This window comes from Saimiri boliviensis, chromosome 5, assembly GCF_048565385.1.
Source record: "Saimiri boliviensis isolate mSaiBol1 chromosome 5, mSaiBol1.pri, whole genome shotgun sequence".
Lineage (NCBI taxonomy): Eukaryota > Metazoa > Chordata > Mammalia > Primates > Cebidae > Saimiri > Saimiri boliviensis.
Genome location: NC_133453.1, coordinates 70,569,861 through 70,594,596, shown reverse-complemented (window position 1 = coordinate 70,594,596; position 24,736 = coordinate 70,569,861). Strand labels below are relative to the sequence as shown.

Below are 24,736 nucleotides of genomic sequence, written 5' to 3'. Positions count from 1 at the left end.
TTGATTGGACTCAGTGTTCTTAAAGCAATCCAGTATCTTCCTTACTTCTCTTCCAACTAAACCCAACACGCATACTCATAGACACTTTGGTTTCATGTTAGACTATATGACTAAAATTGACAAATTCCTTTAATTTATCTGGCTTTCCCATGTTGCCAGAGGGACTACAGATGTCCAGAAGATAAGAGGGAAAATCAGAGAGACATTCAGAATATGAAAATCTGCAAATAAGAAATATTCTAATTTGGAAATATCCTTTTGAGAGATAGATACCAAGTCTTTCCTCTAACCCCTTTCCACCAATTTCAACCAATTTATCAAATTAGACAAACAATTTAAACTTGTCAAGTGTAACTAAGGATTCTACATTTGGAAGAAATTATACAAGTTTCTAACATCTTAGTAATGACATCCTCAAGCATAGCATGATTTAAAATGCTATAAATTAAATTGCCCCAGTAATTCTGCAAAATACGACAAAAAATTTAACATGTTCTTAGAAGAATCAACAAGCTTTTTTTTTTTACAGAGGTAAGAAAAGATGACATGCAGCCGGGCGCGGTGGCTCAAGCCTGTAATTCCAGCACTTTGGGAGGCCGAGGCGGGTGGATCACGAGGTCAAGAGATCGAGACCATCCTGGTCAACATAGTGAAACCCCATCTCTACTAAAAATACAAAAACTAGCTGGGCGTGGTGGCGCATGCCTGTAATCCCAGCTACTTAGGAGGCTGAGGCAGGAGAATTGCCTGAGCCCAGGAGGCGGAGGTTGCGGTGAGCCGAGATCGTGCCATTGCACTCCAGCCTGGGTAACAAGACCGAAACTCCGTCTCAAAAAAAAAAAAAAAAAAAGATGACATGCGAAATCCACTCTCATCTCTCATCTAATAAATGGCGCGTGACATGTGAAGTTTCTTGTCCCACTCCACTCCCCCGCGAGCCCTCCTACCGCAGCCTTGCTCATCACTGTTGTCCCTGCAGTCGTCCACACCATTGCACACGGCCCACTTTGGGATGCAGCGGTAATTTGTTTTGCAGCTGAATTCTGTGAAGTTATCACAGAGATGGGCAGAGCTCACTGAAAAGGGAGGAGGCAGTAAAGTCAGAACTGGAGGAACGAGAAGGCACCCTTCCACTGCCACACTGAGGTCGAGGTACTGAGGAGTAACAATGACCATGTTACCAAGCAAACTGACCCTGGCATTAATGTGTCTGTTTTATGATCTGCCTACCATGAGCAGAAAAACAGTCCTAACTTTTCACACTATCTCAGCATCACTCATTTGTTTTATGGTATAACTTTGTGGGTGGGGTTGGGGAAGGGCAGGGTTTGAAGTTAGACATCCTATGTATCAAAAGGAGGTATTAGCCACTTCAGAAACAGTGTCTGGTTCCACCTGCAAGCCATACAGCTATACTCTGCCTTGCAGTGCCAGAGTTTGCAGGAGTGTCAAGGGAGAGCATCCCATCAGGGTGAAAAAGAAAGCTCCTTGTCCTCTCTTGGTCCACATGGAAGTTTCCTTGTGTCTCTCCACTCTGGTCATGCCTTGGCCCTCCCACAGGAACTTACTGCATTCTTCAATGGGCTCATCCGAGTGGTCTCCACAATCATTATCCACATCACACTTCCAGGCCTGTGGGATGCAGCGGCCGTTGGCACAACGGAACTGGCCCGGCCGGCAGGTCCGGCTGGCACAGTGGGAACTGTCTTCATCTGAGTTATCCTCACAGTCATTAAATGTGTCACACTGCCAGGATTCTGGGATGCAACGTTTGTTGGCACACTGCCACTCATTGGTGTCACAGCGGTGATTGTCTGAAAGCAGGGACATTTGGTTATCAGCTTGGAAGGCATCAAGAATGGAAGGTCCTAACAGACACTGATGAATCCTGAATCACTCGATCATGATTCTTTTTAGAGGACTTATTTCCTAATGTACTTATCAACCAGTACGTCTACATGGGGCACTGCTTTTGACTATTACTGTCTCCCAAATTCTTAAATATCTTTTTATTGCATGCAGTGTAAGAACTGAATGCCCTGACCCGTTAAACATACCTTCCTCTGTCCCTATTATCCTACTGGAAAATAATCTTCAACCTTTGTGTTTGTTGCTGTTATTGATGTGTTGTTTTTAGTTTGGGGGGGATTTTATTTTTTTTGCCTATTTAATTATTTATTATTTATTTTTCTTGAGACAGGGTCTGGCTTCATCACCCAGGATTGAATGCAGTGGCACAAACTCAGCTCATTGCAGCCTTGACCTCCCAGTCTCAAGCTATTCTCTTACTGCAGCCTCTCAAGTAGCTGAGACTACAGGCACATGCCACCATGCCCAGCTAATCGTTTGTATTTTTGTAGCTATGGGCTTTTTCCATGTTGCCTAGGCTGGTCTTGAACTCCTGGGCTCAAGCAATCCACCTGCCTCAGTCTCCCAAAGCATTGGAATTACAGGTATGAGTCACTGTGATCAACCTTTTTAAATCTTTTCGCCTTTTAAAATAGAAACATAAATAAATATTACAACTGAGAGTCCCTCTTAACAATGGGGTTGGAAACCCCTCATTTTCTCCTCAATGTTAGCTCTCAAAGGGGATTCAGTGCCTTGTACATGGCAAAGAGCCACCAATAGAGACAATTTACTGTTTACATCAACCATTTGCCTTGTGAAGACCTTAAGACTTCTTTTAAAAACTTCATAAAAATAGAAAAAGGGTGGAGCCTGAGTTTCCTTCTAGGACTTTTTAACTGGTTTTTATTTCATGATATTCAGGAAATACCCACAGAATCATGATTGTATAGAATCAACACAGAAGTGGGAAAAAGAGGCATAAAGCAATTCAACACACCACAGAGAAGACGGTCTTCATCAGACCCATCAGGGCAATTTTGGTGAGCGTTGCATAAAGACTGCGGGCTGGTACAGTTGCCATCACTGCACTGGAACTGTCCTAGCCGGCAGAAGCGCTGTGGGCAAAGTGTTGGTTCATCAGAGCCATCCGAGCAGTCTTTCTGTCCGTCACATTTCCACCAGATAGGGATGCACCTGCACAGGGAACATATGGCACTTCTTTAGCAAAGCACCAGGAGCAACAGTAATCTGGAGAGAAGAAGTCAACACTGAATTCCAAGAAATGATATGCATGAGTTCCCCTGTGGCCCCAGAAGAGGATCAATTCAATCTCAGTTACAGTGGTGTATTTTCAGAGAAAATATAACTTGGCAAGATACAACAGGTTTGTTAAGATCCAAATACGCATTGAGAATATGCCTTAAGGATGATGAATAAATTCCTTTCACAATAAACAATATATAACCAGTGGGTATTTGGAGTTGTGTTCTAGGAGCAGTCAGTGATTGGTTGAGATTGTCTGCCTGGGTGATATAAAAGGCATTCAAGTAGTGTTTGGGAAGTCTGAAGGCAATAACAATTGTTGAGGGTCTTTTCACGATAAGGGTATGCTAGATTCTTAATCTCAGATATCTTAATCACCACAGTCATCTACCTCTGCATCTGAGACGCTATAATCTGTATTAACGCCTCTCTTCATGCCACTCTCTAACTCCGGTCCTCTAGTCATCAATGGCCTGTGGACATTGTTAAGGAATGTGGCCATGTTTCATAGCAAACACAAACGATCAAAAATGGCTTTGAATGTGTAACCCTAGAGCCCATAGCATAGGCAGCTAAGGAGCTAGGCCAGCATAGGCTTGGAAAAGACAGTGAAATTCTATTGCTTCTGAGGACTATTTTTCAGTATGTACTTACATACATTCTGGCTCCAACACTCAGGACAATTAGAAATGAGAAATACATGGCTTGCTCCCTTTCTATGAAAGCTTGCATATATAGGCATAACAGTTTGGTGAACAAATTCCTTCTGTTCATAGAAAGGATTATCTGAAGTTGGAGTCTGAGAGTCTTGCTGTGTTACACACGAACCAATTTAATTCACCAAAACCTTGTCTCATTAGAAAACTCCCATCTCTTGGAGCCTTGAGGGTCAATGTCTGTCCAAGGGCTAGAGAGGCACTGAGGAGAGGGGAAAGAGAGGCTTACTTTTCATTGTTAGCACAAAGGAACTGGGTGCTGGAGCACATGGGCAGGCAGTAGGTGCTGCCACTCAGCTGAAGAGTGCGGAAGTCATCCGGACACTCACAGGTGAACCCTTTTCCTCCTGGTTTGATGAGGCAGAGATGAGAACAGCCACCATTGTTGGTACCACAGGGATTGCTTACTAGTGGAAAAGGAAGAAAATTATGTTCATTGGGGCTTAAAGACAGTATTAAGCACAGATTAGCTGATTACACAACTTTATATTAAACTCATCACCTCTTAGAGAACAAGAAAAACAACGATCCTAGATTTATTATTTTCCCCAAAGTTCCTAAACAAAACAGATAATGGAGTTATATAAGCGACAACCCTTTGCTTTAAGAAAGTTCATTTATATCCTACCAGAGGTGAGTCATACCCACTGGTGTTTCTGACTAGAAAAGATGTGTTTCTCTAAGTCCTGGGACAGCAGGCAGTAAACTTTGCGTATAATCATGTGCCCAGACATAGCTTTAAGTTTTAATTTCCAACAGATGCTATACTCACTCCCTCATTCTAAGTATATAGGTACCAGAGGTTTGGCCAAAACTAATGTAGATGAATAAACCGAGTGGCATCTTTACTAATTTTCTGGGTTACCACTTATTTATTTATTTATTTATTTAATAGGTGAATACTTATTTGAACTTCTTTTTTTCTTTGTTTGTTTGAGACAGAGTCTCACACAGTCACCCAGGCTGGAGTGCAATGGCATGATCTCAGCTCACCACAACCTCCGCTTCCTGGGTTCATGTGATTCTCCTGCCTCAGCCTCCCAAATATTTACTTAAACTTCTAATAAAATGATATGAATATTAACTTCCAGAAAGAAATACTGAATTTCTTTATTTTGCTAATTCTCATTTTTCCTTAATTCCAAGTTTATCATGTTTTAGCAAGACATCACAACAAAGCAGACCAACAAAAACCCAAAATATACTCCAGACCTTTATTACATTATCTCTAAATCATAAAGTTGCCTTAATTGCATAAAAAATAAGTTCACAATCAAATAAAAACAAGTTCTTATTTATGAAACGCACTGCTCTTGACATTATCTTCTAGAAGATAAGAATAATATCTATTTTATACATAATACAATATCATACACATTTATTTAGTATTTAGTATTCAAGGCTGAAATGCCATATTTTTCATTCCTTTAAAATATTCCAGTCCTCCCACAGATAAAGTAAATATGGCAACACAATAACTGTTAAATCCTATCAAAAACAAAGAAAAAAATATGATCTTAAAGAATTGAGCAAGTTTTAAGAAAAAGGAGAGTTCTAGGTAGTCTTTCCTAATGGAAGAGGCATAAACTCTAAAAACATCTACCTACTCTCAACTTTCAGCATATGCTTTGAAGGAAACACTAACAAGTAACAACAAACTCTTTGTAAATCATAAAATTCATGCTTAAAGACAATAACAACATGCACATAACCCAGGGCAACCACGCCAAACCCCTCAACCACTTACTCACCAATGGGCTGCCTATATGGATGGTACACATGGATATCAAATGGTCTGTGTGTTGTGTTCACCAATGTCTGTCTTTTTGATCCATCATATTTGTTTCCCTTTTCCACTGTCCTTGTATTCCAATCTGTCCAATAAATAGTGTCTTCAAAAATGGTAATAGCAAAGGGGTGAGGCAGTGTTCCATCATACACTGTGTGTCGATTGCGGCCCTCCAAATCAGAGTACCTGCAGCAGTAAGCAGAGACAGTCACATGACGAAGGAAATCCCTCTCCTCTAACGTCTTGCAGGATAAATGAATTCACAAATTAGTTAATAAAATTCTACCTCCTAGAGATAATGTAAGTTCAAATCCTTAAAACTCCTCATCTTTAATTAAAACAAAAACTAAACTTAAAGGATTTATTCAAATTGAACAAAAGATGTAGAAGTGAAAAAGCAATGCTTAACAAAATAGGAATAGTGTCAGGAGGTTAAACAAATGCTAAGTCCTAACCACAGCTGTTTAGGACCTCTTATGTTGATGTTCCTCATTAAGCACCCTTTTGACACCCTGGGGTGAACATCATGTGTGTTTCTTCTAACACCATTGGAAGAAACCAGAAGACAGCAATATAGTACTGTAATTCTACCTTCTCATTAACATTCAGGACGAGAAGCTATTCTAGGAGATAGCTGGGTTCTCAGAATAACCTAAGAGGAACACAACTTACAGGCCTGCAGGGTTAACTTTGCAAACAACAGCAGGACATTTATTACTAATCATGCCATGACACTATTAGCGAATACTTTTCCAGATGCATAAGCCTCCAGAGAAGGTTCTCAGATTTCAAAATGTTACAGAGGATCCTCAGTCAAATTTCCAAGTCCTCTCAGTTTTAAGGGCTCATTCATTACTATAGGTCTATATCAAAAATCATTTCTAAAATAGTGACAATTTAATATTTTTAAAATTTGGAACTGATCCTAAAATTCAAACAGGAGATAGAACAAGCTAGCAACTAAGAAACTGATGTTAGCCATGCAATGTTAAAAATATTTCCAAAAATATCATAATTTATAGTAACTTATAGAAGCCATAGGGAAATCTGAAGATGTGCTTGGCCTCTGTTGATAAGGATGTAGGTGAATGACCAGAAATTAGTCACCACCTGTTTTACTTATTTGAGACAGTCTCACTCTGACGCCCAAGCTGGAATACAGCAGTGCAATGTCAGCTCACTGCAACCTCCTCCTCCTCCTCCTAAGTTCAAGTGATCCTCCCACCTCAGCCTCCTGAGTAGCTGGGACTTCAGGCAGGTGCCACTACATCCAGCTAATTTTTGTAATTTTTGTAGAGACAGAGTTTTGTCATGTGGCCCAAGCTGCTCGAACTCCTGAGTTCATGCAATCTGCCCGTCTCAGCCTCCCAAAGTGCTGGACTATAAGCATGAGCCACTGCACCTAGCCACCATCTATTGTATAAAAAAAAAAAATCATAGGCCAGAAAGTAGTCCTGACACCTTTCCTTTCAGTTCCTGTGTAATCCCTGTAGAGAGATCTCAGACACCTCTATGAGTATTTTTTGTCAAGGGTAGAACTACAGGCAAAGCTCCAGTGATTTGTTGGTGCATCCCAAGATGTACAAGGAAGGAACTGGATGCTCTATAAAAATATATTGTTTTATGTGTCTATGAAATATAGTTCTGAACACAGTCATTGCGACCTCTCCAGGTAACCAATTTAATATGGCTTATGAATATTAAAGTTTCCTTCATTCCCAGATCACAGTGCCTCATATTATGATTTGACTTCTAGACTGAAATCCACTGCCTAAATTTTAGAATCCATCTACATAAATAATCTATATTAGACCTTATCAGAAAGTGAACAGAATATTGTGCAACTAGAAAATTTCTTTTTTCGCTTCTAATGCTCCTGGAAACAGTGTCTAAATGTATGCTGAGTGAAACCTACTAAGCTTTCAAGACCCAGAATAATCTATAAGACCCAAAGAACAACAAAATTCCATGAGAAAGTTGTTGAAGCTTCTATGGGACAGAGTCTCGCTCTATTGCTGAGGCTGGAGTGCAGTGGCACAACGTTAGCTCACTGCAACCTCTGCCGCCTGGGTTCAAGCAATTCTCCTGCCACAGCCTCCCAAGTAGCTGAGATTACAGGTGCCTATCACTATGCCTAGCTAATTTTTGTATTTTTCGTAGAGACGGGGTTTCACCATCTTGGCCAGGCTTATCTTGAACTTCTGACCTCATCATCTACCTGCCTCGGCCTCCCAAAGTGCTGGGATTACAGGCATGAGCCACCACACCTGGCCTCTTTGAACATCTTGATGCTTCTACTGATTCAGTATAGGACTGTATGGGAAGCTAACTCAGCTCTTTGATGTGCCTTTCAAGAGAGGATACACACATTGTGGGAAGGGCTAAGGGTATCACCATCAGTATATCACATCAAAATGGTATAAGTAAACTAGAAGTAATACTTTACCACTTCTGATTAAAGTTAGTCTCTACTCTAAGAGTGAGTTCGTATCTGCTATGGTAAATTCTGCAGTGAAAATGCTAAGGGCTATCTTAGTGTAGCAAATGAACCAGTTCAATAAGAGAACATTCTGGGATTGATTGATTATGCCTGTCATGAGCACAGGAAGGAAGAGCACTAATGTGCCAGGTATTCCTTCTTTTTCAGTATGCCAGGTTTTCCTTCTTTTTCAGTGGCATGTCCCAAGGGCGTATGGTGTTAGAGAACTTCAAACTTTTCTACTACACTAACTTTGGCAGCAAAGTAAATATAACAGAAGAACAAAATTTCTATTAAAAAAAAAAAAAACAACAAAAAAACAGGAACTTTGAAATAGCTCTACTGAATGAATGGCATTTCCATGATTTTGAATGCAACAGGCTGTACCTGGATCATTATTCATAAATTCTTATGCAGAAGACATTACTATGGTCCAACTAGGCCACAACTAGCAAAATTCAAAATAAATACATATATTGGTTGATTAATAATGTGCATCATCCTTTTTATAATGAATACTTTTTATTGAACAGTATATTTAACAAACCTTAAAAAAATTATCCTATTACCAGAAAGATGTAAATGCCTTATCATATTGGATTAATGTTAACAGACTCTACTGCTACCTAACACACTGCACTGTACTTAACCATAAATGTGCCAAAGTATTTTAGGGAAAGTTTTTCAAATCCTTTTATTCTTTCCCTTTTCTCAAATACTAAAATTTATTAATCATATACTTCATAGGGGAGAGCAAAGTAAAGAGATTAAAAAACTAAGATGAGTTGCACATTGAGCTGACCACCATGGGGAGAGATTATTAGCCCCATTTTCTAGATGAAAAAAAACAAGAAGAAGTAAAAATGCCAGGTCATAAACCCTGATCCATATGACTTCAAAGTTCACTCTTTCTATTACACCACACCATAGAGGTTTAGTTAGAAGTATGACTTCCTCCGAGTGACTTCCAACAGGCAGGCCAGTTAGACAAGAGAGGGAACTAATAGACTGAATCACAAGCTCTGATGTTTGAAATAAACAGTTACACAATTGTTTTATGCTTTTCTATGTACGTACTCGATATAACCCAGGTGGGCATCTGCCCAGTATAGTAGATCATTGGTGTAATCAATGGTGATGCCATTAGGCCACTCTAACTTGGTGGAGATAATCACAGACTTGTTGGCTCCATCCATGCCTACTCTCCCAATGTATGCACGGTGACCCCAGTCTGCCCAATAGATGTACCTGTCAGGGCAAACAAAAAGAGTCAGTCCCTGATGCCACAAGAAGTCAGTAGCCAAAATATACACCTTTTCTCCATTTAGAGAAATGGAGTCTACATTCTATAGAGCCCCTCAGAAAGGAAAGAGAGCTAACAGCAAATAATCTTTAAAAGAGAAAGGAAGGGGACAAGGTAGAGAAAGTGCTCACAAACAAACATAACTCACTGGATTTCAGTGGCTTTGATATGGAGAGTCCAGTAAAGAAACTGGCTTTTCAAAACCACAATTTTGTTTCCATGCAGCCAAAATACACGACGTGAAAAGTACAAACGTGTGTCAGGTCAAAGAAAACAGAAAAGCTGATGATGATGTGAAGAAGCCATGCTTCTACTCATTACACTGAATGATTTACCCAGTAGGAAAAGCAGAAGACAGACCCCAGGAGGACACTGGCCTTGAGATAGCTACATGAACAGCCTTTTTGGTAACAGAGGTGAACTAGGGAGGTGAAAGAAAAGTCCAGGATTGCAGGGAGACAATTACCCATATTGAGGGTGAAGGACAATTCCTCTGGGATTATCAAAGCAGAAGGTGTTGTTGGCATCCACACAGTGCTGGGCCAGCATGCGACGGTGTTTACCATTTAGGTCAGAGACAAAGAGGCTATCCAGGTGGGCATCCAACCAGTAGAGCTTTCTAAAATGGAAAGCCAGGAGTTAACTAATACAGTTACTTTGTGAAATGGTACATATTTAGCCACACAGTTTTCTATCCAAGCTACTTGAGCATCACAGACCGTTGTTAGAAGGCACATTTCTTCACACAAATGAGGGCAGGGGAAAATAGGAAGTTGGTCTTTCTGAAGTGAGGCAACAGAGGGTACAAGACTGTGTACAATAATTCCCACTTTAAGGTGCTGTCATGTAGGAAATATTGGGGCCAACCTCACATCAGGGGTCTGGTTTTACTTTCCTCATGCAGCATAAGGCACCCTCTTCAGGCAATGCAAAGGCTTAGTGGAACAGGGAAGCAGAGGTGAGTATCACGCATTACAGTTTAAATGGTAGAGTCAAGGAAACAGACCTGTTTAAGTGTGTCACTGAAACTGCACAGAGCAACGCTGATTTATGACATCCTTAAGATAAAGATTATGATATCTGTAGGATAAAGAGACATCCCTGCCTCTGTCAGACAAGCTGTCAAAATGAGTTTCTTAACCTGTGACATGTTTTACTTAATCAAACCTAAGAAGCTTTAGAAATGTATTAGGATCTGTTAGAAACTGCTACCCCAAGGATATTTCAGTTATAAATATATTTTTATTCAATAAAATTTATTTTTTCTATAAGATTCTTTTTTTTTTTTAGATGGAGTTTTGCTCTTGTTACCCAGGCTGGAGTGCAATGGCGTGGTCTCAGCTCACCATAACCACCGCCTCCTGGGTTCAGGCAATTCTCCTGCCTCAGCCTCCTGAGTAGCTGGGATTACAGGCACGCGCCACCATGCCCAGCTAATTTTTTGTATTTTTAGTAGAGACGGGGTTTCACCATGTTGACCAGGATGGTCTCGATCTCTTGACCTCATGATCCACCCGCCTTAGCCTCCCAAAGTGCTGGGATTACAGGCGTAAGCCACCGCACCCGGCCTCTATAAGATTCTTAACCCAAGGTCTTTACACAGAATCAGGGAAGCCAGCTTTGGGGATCTGTGTACTTTCTAAAACGAATGTGAAATTTTAAGAGTATAAATGCCTAATTGCTGTTATCCAGCAAGGGGCCCATGGCTTTCACCAGAGTCTTAAACTATCCATAACCTTCCAAAGGGTTAAATACCCCTATAAAGAGAGGGTCACTTAGGATTTGATATTCAATTCCAACCGGCATAAGAATGATTTTCCTTCTAAAAGACTTGAATGCCTCTTTGCAATAAGTGACCCCTTATCCATTCATGCTGAATATCTGAATAGTTTAACTTAGGTCAGTAGCATCGTTTCAGGCTTAAGCAAGAAGGAATGAGTATGCATATATATGCACAAGTCTTGCCAGTTAATTCACTTGGGTAAATGGGTAATCCTGATGAATGAGATGGCTACAATCTTGGATTCCATCATTGTAAACACTAAGAACAGTGGCAGTAATAGTAGCTAATTCTTGAACACTTACTAAATGCCAGGCCTTAGACCAGGGACTTTTTAAAACATTGTATTATTTCAGATCACAATAGGCTTAGAAGGAGTTGCTATTACTATTCTTATCATATTATTATTCCTGCTGCTATTATCATTCAAGTGCTGGTAGACTGGCTACCCCATAGGGCACTCTACTCTATTGAGCTTACTGCTTTCCCATTAATTTCTCTTTTTTCCACAATTAAAAGACATCCTGTAAGCAGATTCTTTTCAAGAGAACATGGAGAAGACATTCCATCTTGACTACTGGAAAACTTAAGATAACTGAGAGCCAACAGTATCTTCCAATGTGCATAATGGTTTAAAAAGTTATATCAGGGCCGGGCGCAGTGGCTCACGCCTATAATCCCAGCACTTTGGGAGGCCGAGGCAGGTGGATCACGAGGTCAAGAGATCGAGACCATCCTGGTCAACAAGGTGAAACCCCGTCTCTACTAAAAATACAAAAAGCTGAGGCAGAAGAATTGCTTGAACCCAGGAGGCGGAGGTTGCGGTGAGCCAAAATCACACCATCGCACTCCAGCCTGGGTAACAAGAGCAAAGCTCCATCTCAAAAAAAAAAATAGAAAAGAAAAAAAAGTTACACCAAATGTAAGGGCTTTGGAAACCAAACATATAGTGTTGGCAGCAGAAATCTTTATTAATATTGGGGAAAAAAACTGTTCCTAATTTCAGTGTAGCTAGTATCTTAGAACTGCCCCCTACCAATGTAAATGTAACTGGGCTCCATTCTCCCTTTGTGTTTTTAGGAATGTTGAGCCTGGTTGTGCACCTTCCCGGACTTTCAAGAAAAGTTCACCCTACCCTCGCCCAGAGTTTCTTGCCCATCTTCATCATATATAGTTAATTCTCTTCTGATCAAGAACACACCTAGATAGAGAGGAAAGTAGCTGAAATCCAAAAGAAATGTCCTTCTACCAGTTTCTGAGAGAGAGGGCTGAATGACAGTATCTTACAGTTCAAATATTATTTTTTCTGCACTGGAACAAAGGATAGTGGCAAAAACAATACCATATTCAGTTCTGTTCCTGGAAATCATTAATCACTATACTTTGTGACATGTAGGATATATACAACAGGAACTGATATATAAAATAGGAATGCTTAGTCCATGTTTCATTCATTATTCAGCAAGCACTCAGCACCTATGTCAGGCCAGCTACTGGTCAGAGAGAACTAGGAAGCAAACTCTCCTCATCTGTTGTAGGATCTTTACCCTTAAGGTGGTCAGATAGGAGGATTTGGGGAAGACTCCTCTGGAGGTCTGGGCTGACTGCAACAAGAATCTTCACAGCATAAACGGCTGCAGCTTGATGTCCACTGACCACCAGGTCCATTAGTTTATGCTGCCAAGAATCTGATAGATTTGATATTCAGCTGAGAGGTTAAGAAGTGTGGTTGATCTGGTAGTTAAGTTAAAGTATCACTGGCCTGCCCTGAAGACTGTCAGTTTCTGGAAGGGAAGTCTCAAAGCAAAAGTCTCATGTTAGCCATTCTCTAGTTTTCATGACCAGCCCATGTGGGGAAGGACTAGTATTGGCTGTTTTTTTTTGTTTCATTTTGTTTTGTTTTGTTTGAGACAAGGTCTCACTCTGTCACTCAAGCTAGAGTGCCATAGCATGATCTCGGTCCTATAACCTCCATCTCCTGGGCTCAAGGGATCATCCTACCTCAGGATCATGAGTAGCTGGTACCACAGGTGTGCACCACCACACCTGGCTAATTTTTTAATTTTTCACAGAGACAGGGTTTTGCCATGTTGCCCAGGCTGGTCTTGAACTTCTGGGTTCAAGCGATCCTCTCACCACAGCCTCCCAACGTTCTGGGATTACAGGCATGAGCCACCACTCCCAACTAATGACTAGCATTGTAAGCAAGCCTATGCATTCCAGAAGAGAAGGGACCATGTTTGCCTCATTTCCTCAAAATTCCTACTGCTTATCATCACACTGGGCATGTGGGAGGGACTCAGGAAGTAATGACTGATTGCAACAATGAAGGCATGAATCATGCCTCATTTCATCGCCAGTTAAGTGAACGGCCAGCAACAGTGAACTCTCTTCCCTTGCAATTCCTCTTTCCATAAAAAAGATACCATAAATTCTTAAAATAATTAGATATTCCCTCCTGTATCTCTCATTTGAGTATCAGATACAAAGCAGAAAATAACCCTGCAGAAGCATTAAATGTATCTGCATATTAACCCAAGTTGAAAAGAATAATTTCCTATCGAGATGAAAACGTGGTTAGAATTTTTTTTAATTTTTAACTTCTAAAAAGCTCATCAATGTTTTCTTACCTGGAAACCCAGTCTACAGCCAGACTCTCTGCAGCTGGTAGTCTGTGGCTTATGATTGTCTCCTTGTTTGTCTTATTCAGAAACATCCTCTCAATGACTTGCCTGTGCGTATCAATCCAGTACAATCTCTTTTCTACTCGGTCAAAATCTAATGCCACAACATTGCCCAGTCCTTCCAAGATGAGGGAGTAAAAATAGCCATCTACAGTTAGATTTCTCAAATAGTAACGGTTACTAAAAATGAGATACGGTTCGATGTTACTGTTCTGCCGGCAGGTCTTTCCATCTGGTTCTCGGAGGTAGCCTGGGGCACACTTACAGATGTAGGAGCCTATTACATTCTCACACTTCTGGCTACAGACAAAGGGCGTCTCTGTGCATTCATCAATATCAACACAAGTCCGCTTATCGGACATGAGCTTATAACCAGGACGACAGGAACAATAGAAACTGGTTAAGGTGTCTGTGCAGTTGTGATCGCAGCCACTGATTGAAGGGTTCTGACATTCATTAATGCCTGTAGGTAAAAGGCAGTTCTTAGAAATCATAAAATATCAACAACCACTCACTATAATGATTCAAAGTCAACATTTCTACTAAACAGTGTCAATTCTTAATGAATCATGCTAAAATAAGACAGACAACAGAGACTTCCAAAGACTGCGGATTATTGAAAAGTCACTATTTTTCAACTTCCTCACCAACTTACTCCTTCATCAGTGGTTTAAACAACTAATATAGGAGAAAGGAGAAAGAAGAGGAGAAGAAAAGAGCCTGGCCACTGTGCTGGTAAAACAGAGCTCAGGAAAAATTTTCTAAGTGCTCTGATTTGTAGTATCTTTCAGTGTGACTGTTGACACCGCGATCAACCTCAGGCTTCCAGTGTGACATCACTGAACATGGAACCACGAAGAAATGCACACATTTGCCTCTCACAAGACAGCATGAGCTCAACACTAGGTGCAACACAACACTACACGTCCCTCTGGCTGGTCCTGTAACACATGGTCAACCTCACTCAAAAATGATCTACGTACGGAGGAGAGCATGTTCTTATTAGCGCTCTATTCATCAAGGAGTAATATATTAAAACTTCATGCACTGCAAAATCCCTGATCCAAATATCAGGCCAAGTTCTGCTGCTAGTTTACTGTGCACCCCTAAACAATTCATTTCCCAGATAATAAGCTTTACAGTCTTATTACGTGCAAAGAGAAGAGGGTACACAAGGTCACTGGGACTCCTCCTAGTTGTAAGAGTAGATGTTTCATAGGTTTGGAAGAGACCTAATGAGATCACTTCCTCTTCAAACTAAAAATGTTAATTTGAATTACGTACTACTGAGAATTTCATTCTTATAGTTTAGGTAAAGCTAAATTAATTAAAATGTAATGGGAATCTATATGAATTAAAACTAAATATAAGAAAGTTCCATATGATTTTTGTGTAAATGTCTAACATGTTTTTCTTAATTTATTAAATGGTTCTTGAAACTTATAGAAGTTTTTCTTATAATAGAGCAAAAGCCAGTTCTTAGATTATTTTTAATGTTTTTAAATTTCTTTTATTCTTGAACTTTTAAGTTCAGGGGTACATGAGCAGGATGTGCAAGTTTGTTATAATAGGTAAACACGTGCCATGGTGGTTTGCTGCATAGATTTCTTAAAAATTATGCATAGATATTCTCTTCTCTACATTTCCACACCAGTTTCTGTCTGGAATTTAATTTGGATGTTATTTCATATAAATCTTATCTTTCATATAAGGACAAAAACTACCTTATATGCTTCTGGGTCCATTAGGCAAACGCATTCAATAAGTACTGACAACGAATCAGTGGAATAAAGAAAACATATGAAATTATATAATCTCTCCCTCAAAGTATGTACATTGTTATTACAGAGACAATACCAACATACATGAAACAATGGCTACAAAGATTAAACACCACAAACAAGATGAACTGCCAATATTATGGAGTTCAAGACAGTGCTAGGCAAATAATACTCATGTTATAGATTCCTGACTGCTTTACTTGCGGTTGGATGGCAGAGATATTAAACTCTCCCATTCAATTACCTGAGAATGAAAATGAAGAACAGGCCAAGGACCTCTAGCAGAGGGTTGCTTCAGGCAAAAAGTCATTACAAGGTTCCCTTCATTCTTGAGTACCTTATTTGGCCATGACATTAAATGATGGCGTGAATACCTGTTCATCTTCTGTTCTCTCTAATGACTGTCTAAGTAAAGAATTGGTCCAAAATAATGTGTGTTCCCATCTTATATACCAAGAAACCTTGGTAACCTTTTGCTATATCAGGAATAGTGACTTTATGGTAACTTTGTAGTTAGAGGACAGGTTGGAAAGTCTAAGTTGCAAAGGGTTAAGAATCCATATTCTGTCTCTCCAATTTCCTTTTCCCAAATCCTCTGTTGTACTCACCACAGCCTTTCTCATCACTGTTGTCCAAACAGTCATCTAGGTGGTTGCAGAGTTTCATCATCTCGATGCAGCGCCCATTGTCACACTTGAACTCGTGAGGTGGACACGTGGGTTGTAGGGTGTGGCACAGGTGCGTGAGCTCATCAGATCCATCACCACAGTCATTGTCATCATCACAGACAAAGCTTTTACTAATGCAGCGCCCGTTCTGACAGGTAAACTGATTCTCTTGGCAGGTCGGGTATGAGCAGCCCCTCTCATCGCTGTAGTCACCACAGTCGTTATACCGGTCACACCTGCATCACAAGATCCAGCACCCTTTTAGAAAGGTTGACAACAAACCTCAACTACTACTCCTTCTCTATCTAACTGAGTGCCAGGCCAACCATTTCAATAAGATCACCAGTGTCCTTGGTCCCCTTTCCCCCAAAGTTGTGAGCAAGTTTCCACACAACTTCCTCAGGGGCTGGCTGCTACCATTAGAAGCGTGGATCTATAGCTATTAAAAATAATTGCATTCATTTTTTCCTTCGTTGGCCAACCAACTAAATAGAACTTTTGTAATTTTGGTATACATCAGATCTATGAGACGGCTTATGAACACTGGCACTATCTATGTTCAATAGATAATGAGACAGCTGGTGGGCACTGGCAATGTACTAGGTAATCACATGATGGAAGTGCCCATACCCAAGTGGAAACTTGTGGGGTGAGTGCTATATATTATAAATGATAAGATTATTGGGTATGTCCTCGAAGAACACATATCTTCCCACTGGTAACATTTACATTGTCAGTTCTGTTTCTTCCTTCTTTCATTACACTTCTGCCATCTACCAAGAGATGTGAGTTTCCATGGTGATGTGAATGAGGGCAAGCTAGTGGGTTAGCATGGCATACTGGCAAAGGAAGAAGGCATGCTGTAGTAGTAGAAGCTATCTTGGGACCTAACATATGCAGGCATCATTATGACAACATAGTTTCCTGAAGTTCTGTGAGCCAAACTGGTCTTTCTTCTCCATATTACCCCAACAGCCCATAAAAGTTACGATGACTAAAGTGGGTCTCACATAAGCATAAAGGAATCTTTGACAAGAATGAACAAAGCTAATGGTTTTAAATAATTTAGCACAGAAAGCACAGGAGCTGCACATACAGCATTACAAGATATGAAGGCACCAACGGTGAATGTGGTCAGTTTTACAACTGACCTATAACCAGATCTGCTAACCAGCACAGCCATCCACAAACCCAGGGCCTTGTCAACCTGATTTACAGCAAAATGTGTGCATGTAATTGTGAAGAAAGTTGTGGTCAAGGCAGACTGGCTCAGCTCCACTGGGTCTCCTGGGAACTATTTAGCTCACTTCCAAATGGTTAGAAACACCAGTGCTTTCCTTTCCCTAATTTAGATCCAATGCAAGAGGAAAACAAGTCACCAGGTGAATCCACCAAGCTTTCAGACACTATTGCAAGTCAGTATTCCAGCTCACCACCAAGCTGTCACCACTTAGTTTTATCATCCATGATTTTCAGCAGCATCAGTAATAAGCCAAGAAAAAGTCAATAGGGAAAAACATCTCCTGTCCCACTGTGCCAAATGGGGGAGCACACTTTCTGCCAAGCAAGCAGGGAGATGCACACTGACACCACACCTAGTGAAGCCCACTCCAAACGCACAGATTTTTGGCTTATTTAAAAGCTGATAGCTCAGGTTTTCAAACAGTATTTTTTTTCTCTTCTATCATAGCCCTTTTCAAGGAAATTCAGAAAGCTCAAGGAAAAAGAGATAGAGAGAGAGAGAGAGAGAGAAAGGGAAGGAAAGGGAAGGGAAGAACAAGGGAGAAATGAAGACAGGGAGGGAGGAAACATGACTGTGCTGTGAGATCATAGCGATGATAAAGGAAGAACACAAAATTAACACCTGCTACAGTTCTTGTGCCTAGAGTCTAAGCCTAGGTATTCGAAATATATTTACATCTAAGACTAATGCTATTAGCTATTTGTGAAATTCAGAAAACACAATAGAACTCTTGAGCAGTAGGGAGAAAATATAGACAAAGAATTATCCACTTTAGCTGGAAAAAATGAAAATCTACACATTACATCCATATTACTTAAATCCAAAGCATATTCTACTGCAGCTTCACTACAAAAGAATACAGCTCCATCTCTTGAATGTCTTTGGATTATCGGTGCACAAACTACCACCTCTCAACAATGTCCACTCATCAGAGGATGAATCACTCACAGAGTGCATTTTCTTGATAGCATTTACCTCCTTCTATATCACTGCTGAGTCCCTGCTCCTTCACCTCTTCTTTCCTCAGGATCACAATAAACACACCATTGTGTACCACACAGGACTCCAGTGGTACCTTAGTGCCTGTTGATTAGCTGCCTGCCCCTCCAGTCAATGACCCCTGTGACTCTGCTGCTCTGATCTCGTGCCTACTTAGTATATCTTTCCCACTGTCTTCCTTCGTACGCTAGGAGCTAGCCATTCCTGTTGCGTTCAGTGTGCCTATATCCGTCAACAGTCCTTGACATAAGCAGTATCTCTTGGTGGCTCCAGTTCCATGTGCCCAAATGCCTAAGACATACTTTCACCTCAGGAAGTCCTACTACATCAAGCTCATCTTCCACCTTGAGCAAGCTCCTTTCTGGACTACCCTACTTTTGTTAATGCTCTTACTATTCCCCGAGTCAATCAGGATTAAAACTTACAAATTGTTCTTCTTCTCCATTTCCTTCCACAATCCAAGTATTTGTTAAGTGGGATGAAGAGAAGTTGGGACATTAAGAAAGTATATAAACCATTTGAAAAGGCCCATTTGGAGAAAGGTGAGAAGTCGGTGGAATGCTGCAGGAGAGGTCCCCCAAACCAGCAGGCTGTGAGCCGATTCTGTTTGACCCACATGGTGTTTTTAAGAATTTCAAATTTTGTGTCCAGCATTTAAAATCAGACTATTTTGTATGAAAATCCAGATTTCCAACTTCCCACAAAAAGAGAGCATCAGAAAGTCTGGCCTCCCAGCCCTCCTGCATGATATTGATCAATGTCTGCATCCTTAGTTGGAGACATTGTCTCAGTTCACTCCACCTGCCTCTCCTTGATCCTGAGCCTAAGAGCCAACCTCTATTTATCATCATGCTTGTGCTGTTATCTTTCCCATAGCAGAGAGAGGAGAGTGAAATAGTTATTTAAGTATCTAACTTTTTTCATTTTAATGCAGTCATATTGGTATAAAGCCAGATATATTACTATCATATATTAAAATATTTTCTTTTGCCTTTTTTTTTTCCTTTTGATTTTAAAAGAAATCCAAACACTTTCATAGGCCACCAAAAGCATCATAGGCCACTGTGTCTAATAGGTAAGTCAGCCCAGGCCACATGGACATTTGAGGCTTGCTGGGTAACTGTTGAATCCTCAATTCACCTGAATACAGCTGGGATACACAGTCCATAAGCACAGGTGAATTCGTTTTCAGAGCAAGTTCTTCTGGTGCAATTCTGATTCTCATCGTAGCCATCAGCACAATCCACATCGCCATCACAGACCCAAGACTGGGGAATGCACCTCCTCTCCGGAGGTCTGTTATTCACACAGAAAAAATCGGTATGCGAGCAGTTTTGACTCTCTGAAACCAAAGCACACAAGAATCAGAAAGCATAAAAGCTCAGTGCAGCAGCTAATTCTCTTTGCTTTAATGTTACTTACCATTCTAAGGATGAAAGAAAATGGGAGGAAAACACGTAGACAAATCACGTTGCTATTGTAACAACAGATCAAAATAAATATACCTCCAAAAGTTCCATTTAAATTGCTTTGGACCCTGGCTTTTTCAAAGAAATCAGTATAAGAAAACACCTCGTTTATTTTTTCCATAAAATACTTTTGAATGGTCATACTTTTTCTCTTAGGACTTCAGAAAACCACTCCTATTTTGTTAATTGGATACCAAATGCCTTATATTTTGGTAGCTTTTTTTAGTTTACAAAGTATAATCACACAGGCACAATGTGAGACAGGCATTTTTATACCAGTTGCATAGATGAGAAAACTGAAGCTCAAGTTAACTGGATGTCTCAAAGTCATAAAACTAGGTGAAGAGCTAGGGCTTCAAACCTGTCCTCCAGATTTATAGCTTTTTCAACTACATTATAACTACCACCCCAAGCAGTACTGGGGTGGAGAGGAAAGGCATATGTTAAGAGTTGTCAGAAACCATGATGCCAGGAGGAAAGAGATGAGATGCTGACATCGAATCATTAGTGCCCACAAAATAAAAGAATGGGTATTTTATCCAGTCTCATTGCAGGTGAATAAGAAACAAAAGACAGAAGGAGATCTTGGTAAAAAGAGATGAGAGAAATGCATATGCCACAATCCATGTATGGGCAGCTGTCAACCACCCATGTCAGTGGATAGGGTGGACAGGGTAAATGTGGAGTTGTGGCCCACCACCAGTCACAGGAAGGTATCATCAGATGCAAGCAGCAGGGAACCATTAAGTCTATTGCCCTACCACAGAAAGACATTCTCCTAACACTGGTTAGATTAATTCTTGGACTAGCTAAGATATCCATACCCTGTTGGTAATGAAAATGATGTTCTATTATCTACTCAAGAGGTATAACACCCCTCCCTCCATATCACTTTAAGGTAACAGAGTAAACGAGAGACAATTCATTGTTATACTGTGAAAGATGCTACTAAGAGTGGCCAAACACTGGGTGCAGTGGCTCATGCTTATAATCCCAGCACATCAGGATGCCAACGCAGGGGGATTGCTTGAGCCCAGTAGTTTGAGACCAACCTGGGCCATATAGTGAGACATCATCTCTATAAAAAAATACATTTAAAAAATCAGCCAGGCATGGTGCTGGGCCTATAGTCCCAGCTACTCGGAAGGCTGAGGCTGGAGGAACGATTGAGCCCAGCAGGCGGGGGCTGCACTGAGCCATGATCATGCTGCGGCACTGAGCCATGATCCCACCACTGCACTCCAGACTGGGCAACAGTGTAAGACCTTGCCTCTGAAAAAGAAAAATAAAGCGGCCAGCCAAGTCTTTTGTGGGCTTTTTGCCCTAGAAATGTAGGACATTATGTCCATCAGCCAAATGCAAGAGAAAGAAAGTAAACATAAAGTCATTTTTCATCAATCTGAAGCATTTAAGTGGATGATACCAAACACTCCAGCATGGTGAAACAAAGGTAACATCCTATCTAGGTCCACTCAACTAAAGAGAAATCTGCAATCATACTTTCCAAACACAGAAAAACAACTCTACTGCACTTCCCCGGAATGTGACTCTGCAAAGGAATCATCAGCTTCACTTACCACACTGGTGCCTTTCATCCTCGTCACTCATATCCCCACAGTCATTATCACCATCACAGATCCATTCGCTTGGGATGCACCTCCCATCATCACACTTGAACTCATCACTGAGGCATGTTCGCACCTGGCGACCTGAAAAGATCAATAGCATTCTCAGTAAAAAAAAACTGTTTGTAGTCCAGGAATCTGGAGAGAAGCTGGCTGTAGCATGGGCTGTCTAGAAAACCTGAAACAGAGCATTATTTAGTTATATACATCTAGATAATGCACATTATTTAGTAATATACATGAGACTAGTACCAGTGACCAACAGTTTGAGGTAAAAGTAGTCAACTGACAGTGCAAAGCCCTAATTATCTTTGGTACTAAAATGAGATACAATATTCCCTATGGGTATGGTAGAGAAAGAGCAGTTCTTTTCCCAGGGAAGATATGAATTACCTACTATTTCACATGTTTCTATTTTAAAATCTACTTTTCTTCCAAAACCATTTTGTTTTGTGCAAATTCTCTCCCGCCTACACTCGCCATCCCCAATTCCTTCTTCTCTTTCCTTCTTTCCATAACACTTACCACCACCTTTCAACATACTAGACAATTTACTGATTGGTTGCCTGTCTCCCCTCTTTAGAATATTAGCTCGATCTGGGCAGGGATCATTGTCTTATTCACTGACACAGCCCAAAATTCCTACAACATGGCTGTTCAATAAATACGGAATTAAAATAAGTCACTGTTCTACTGCAAATTAGCCATCAAAAACTCAGACGCTTTAACCCTAACCCCACGTGTTCCTATTTAACTAATCAAGGTGTTATAGGCTTCCAAATCCAGGGTGCCCTGGAATTAGTCTAAGGCAAAAGAAAATATAATTGCAACGGATAAAGACACAGCCTAATAACAGTAACAAGAAACAGGTCCTTTCAGATGCTGCTATGAAAAGCGTGTACATTGATCCAGACTTTTTGAAGAGACATATCCCCGTTGACACAGCAGCACCACTTCTGGACATCTAGACCATAAGGATCTTTCCATTTGTGCATAAAGAGGTTTCTGAAAGGATGTTCACCCTGGCACTGTTTTTCATAGTGGAGAAATGGAAACAAACTACATTATCTAACCACTAGGAAAAGGATAAAAATACATGGACCATTTGTATTTCAAAGTATTCTTTGGCAGTGTACAGGAGTGAGGCAGGTCTGTATTTGCTGACATGATGTTAAGCTTTTTTGAAAAAGCTAACTGCAAAAAATACATATAATAAAACTGTGTTTTTAAAAACTATATATCAATATATATAAAAGTAAAGTAAGATATATAAAAGATAAAAGTAAGAAGCATTCACAACCACACTTAATAGTGATTATCTTTGAGGAGTGAGGGATGGAAGAAGGATGACGAAATGTAAATTTTACTATTGTGTATATCTCGTTATTGCTGTAAAATATATTTCTGAATATTATTACTTTACTATAATTAGGATATATATCATATATAAATTATGTGATTATTTTTATTTAAATATATCAGGTCATTGGTACTCATTGCTATTACTATAGCTTTCATTACCATAGAAAAGTTTAAAAACTCATGTTCATTCTTCGTATATCTGAACCAATAATTCATACATCTGAACCAACCTCCAAGACTATTCCACTCATCTAGTAGCTATTAATTATTTCCTTTACGGATCCTCAAAACTCTATGTGCCCTTTGCTTTCTATAAAACTTTAAGTGTTGGAGGAAAAGAACTTAGTGAAGTACTCCAAATACCACTCTTAACACAGAATTTAAACCTGAGAGAAATTTGGAATAAAAAATAGCTTGACTTCAGCAATAAAACTATACTAATTATCCTAAGAAAATATCCTCAAAATAAAATGTCTCAAAATGTGGTGTTAATATTTACTGTAACGATATATACAATGGAGGAATAAAATAAAAGCAACCTAATGCTTAATAATAGAGGCAGTTAACTTGATACCATAACCACTCAATGGAATATTATAGTCATTAAAAGGCAGTATGAAGACTATACAACAAGGATGAGCAAACTTTTTCTTAACTAGGTAGTAAATATTTTTGGTTTACAGCCCCTACGGTCTCTGTCGCACCTACTAGACATTGCCATTGTAGAAGGACAGCAGCCATAGATGTGATGTGGCTGCATTTGAGTAAATGTATCTGTTATCTATAAAGATGGGTAACTGGCCTAGAGCTAGTTTTCTGACTCCTATATAGCAATATATGATTTATTGACAGGTTTTTTTGAAAAAACAATGTAGAAGGTTGTATTTTTACATTTTTACAATTATGTAATAAATGTGCATGGGTATAGATTAGAATTTGCAAAGGCAAATAGCAGCCTCCAAACGTAAAGAGGCAAAACTGCCCCCAGGAATACAACCAGATGCCTCTGCAACTTCTTGGAGATCTTGTGCTCATAAGCTGGCAGAGAGGCAGAACAGAAAGAGGATGCATGCTCCTAATATACTCCTTCCCCATGTACGTGACTCCAATCACTTTTGGATCTTCTGACAGCTTTCTGAGCCAATAAGCATTCAACCAAATTCAGAAGCTCTATGTGAGAGCCAACTGAAATTAACTTCTAACAGCCAACCACCATATTAGATGCATCATCAATATAATCTTATTTTATCAGCATCAATCAGCAGCTTCCATATCCTGATCAGCTTCCCGCACAGTGCTCTACACTAACAGATCGTTAATGAATATCTGCCGAGTGGTTTTAGCATTCCAGATGAAAGCTGGGGCAGAAAGTGCAAGCATTCAGCAGCCATGACCTTGGCCTGTATTTGAAGTGGTTGGAAGAGACTGAAGTTGTCTAGGTGCATTGTGATGTTTTTCATGCTTGCTTACTCTCTTACCACAAGAAGCAGGTTCATCAGAGGCATCAGAACAGTCTGCTTCGTCATCACAATACCAATGCTGAGGAATACAGTGCCCAGATGTGCACTGGAACTCATCGCTGCTGCACGTTTGAGTGGCTGCAGAAGGGAAAGAAGATAAAACCCATGAGCAAAATGCAAGCATGTTCCCATCAGTCTTAACAATCTGCCTGTATCTCTGAGCTAGATGATAGTTGCCAAGAAAGGAAGATTGAACCTGGAAAA

General features: G+C 40.2%; 1 protein-coding gene across 1 annotated transcript in view; it reads right to left on the bottom strand.

The window, feature by feature from the left end:
* LRP2 (LDL receptor related protein 2) overlaps positions 1-24,736 on the bottom strand; it is a 222,142-nt gene that overhangs the window by 43,563 nt on the left and 153,843 nt on the right. The window contains exons 46-57 of the mRNA XM_074399509.1: positions 24,491-24,610; positions 21,603-21,734; positions 19,697-19,898; positions 16,255-16,550; positions 13,812-14,328; positions 9,868-10,020; positions 9,176-9,346; positions 5,582-5,805; positions 4,060-4,237; positions 2,849-3,045; positions 1,569-1,814; positions 948-1,076 (exon numbers count right to left, since the gene is read on the bottom strand). Coding sequence (XP_074255610.1) covers positions 948-1,076; positions 1,569-1,814; positions 2,849-3,045; positions 4,060-4,237; positions 5,582-5,805; positions 9,176-9,346; positions 9,868-10,020; positions 13,812-14,328; positions 16,255-16,550; positions 19,697-19,898; positions 21,603-21,734; positions 24,491-24,610 — 2,565 coding nt within the window. The remainder of the gene's footprint in view (positions 1-947; positions 1,077-1,568; positions 1,815-2,848; positions 3,046-4,059; positions 4,238-5,581; positions 5,806-9,175; positions 9,347-9,867; positions 10,021-13,811; positions 14,329-16,254; positions 16,551-19,696; positions 19,899-21,602; positions 21,735-24,490; positions 24,611-24,736) is intronic.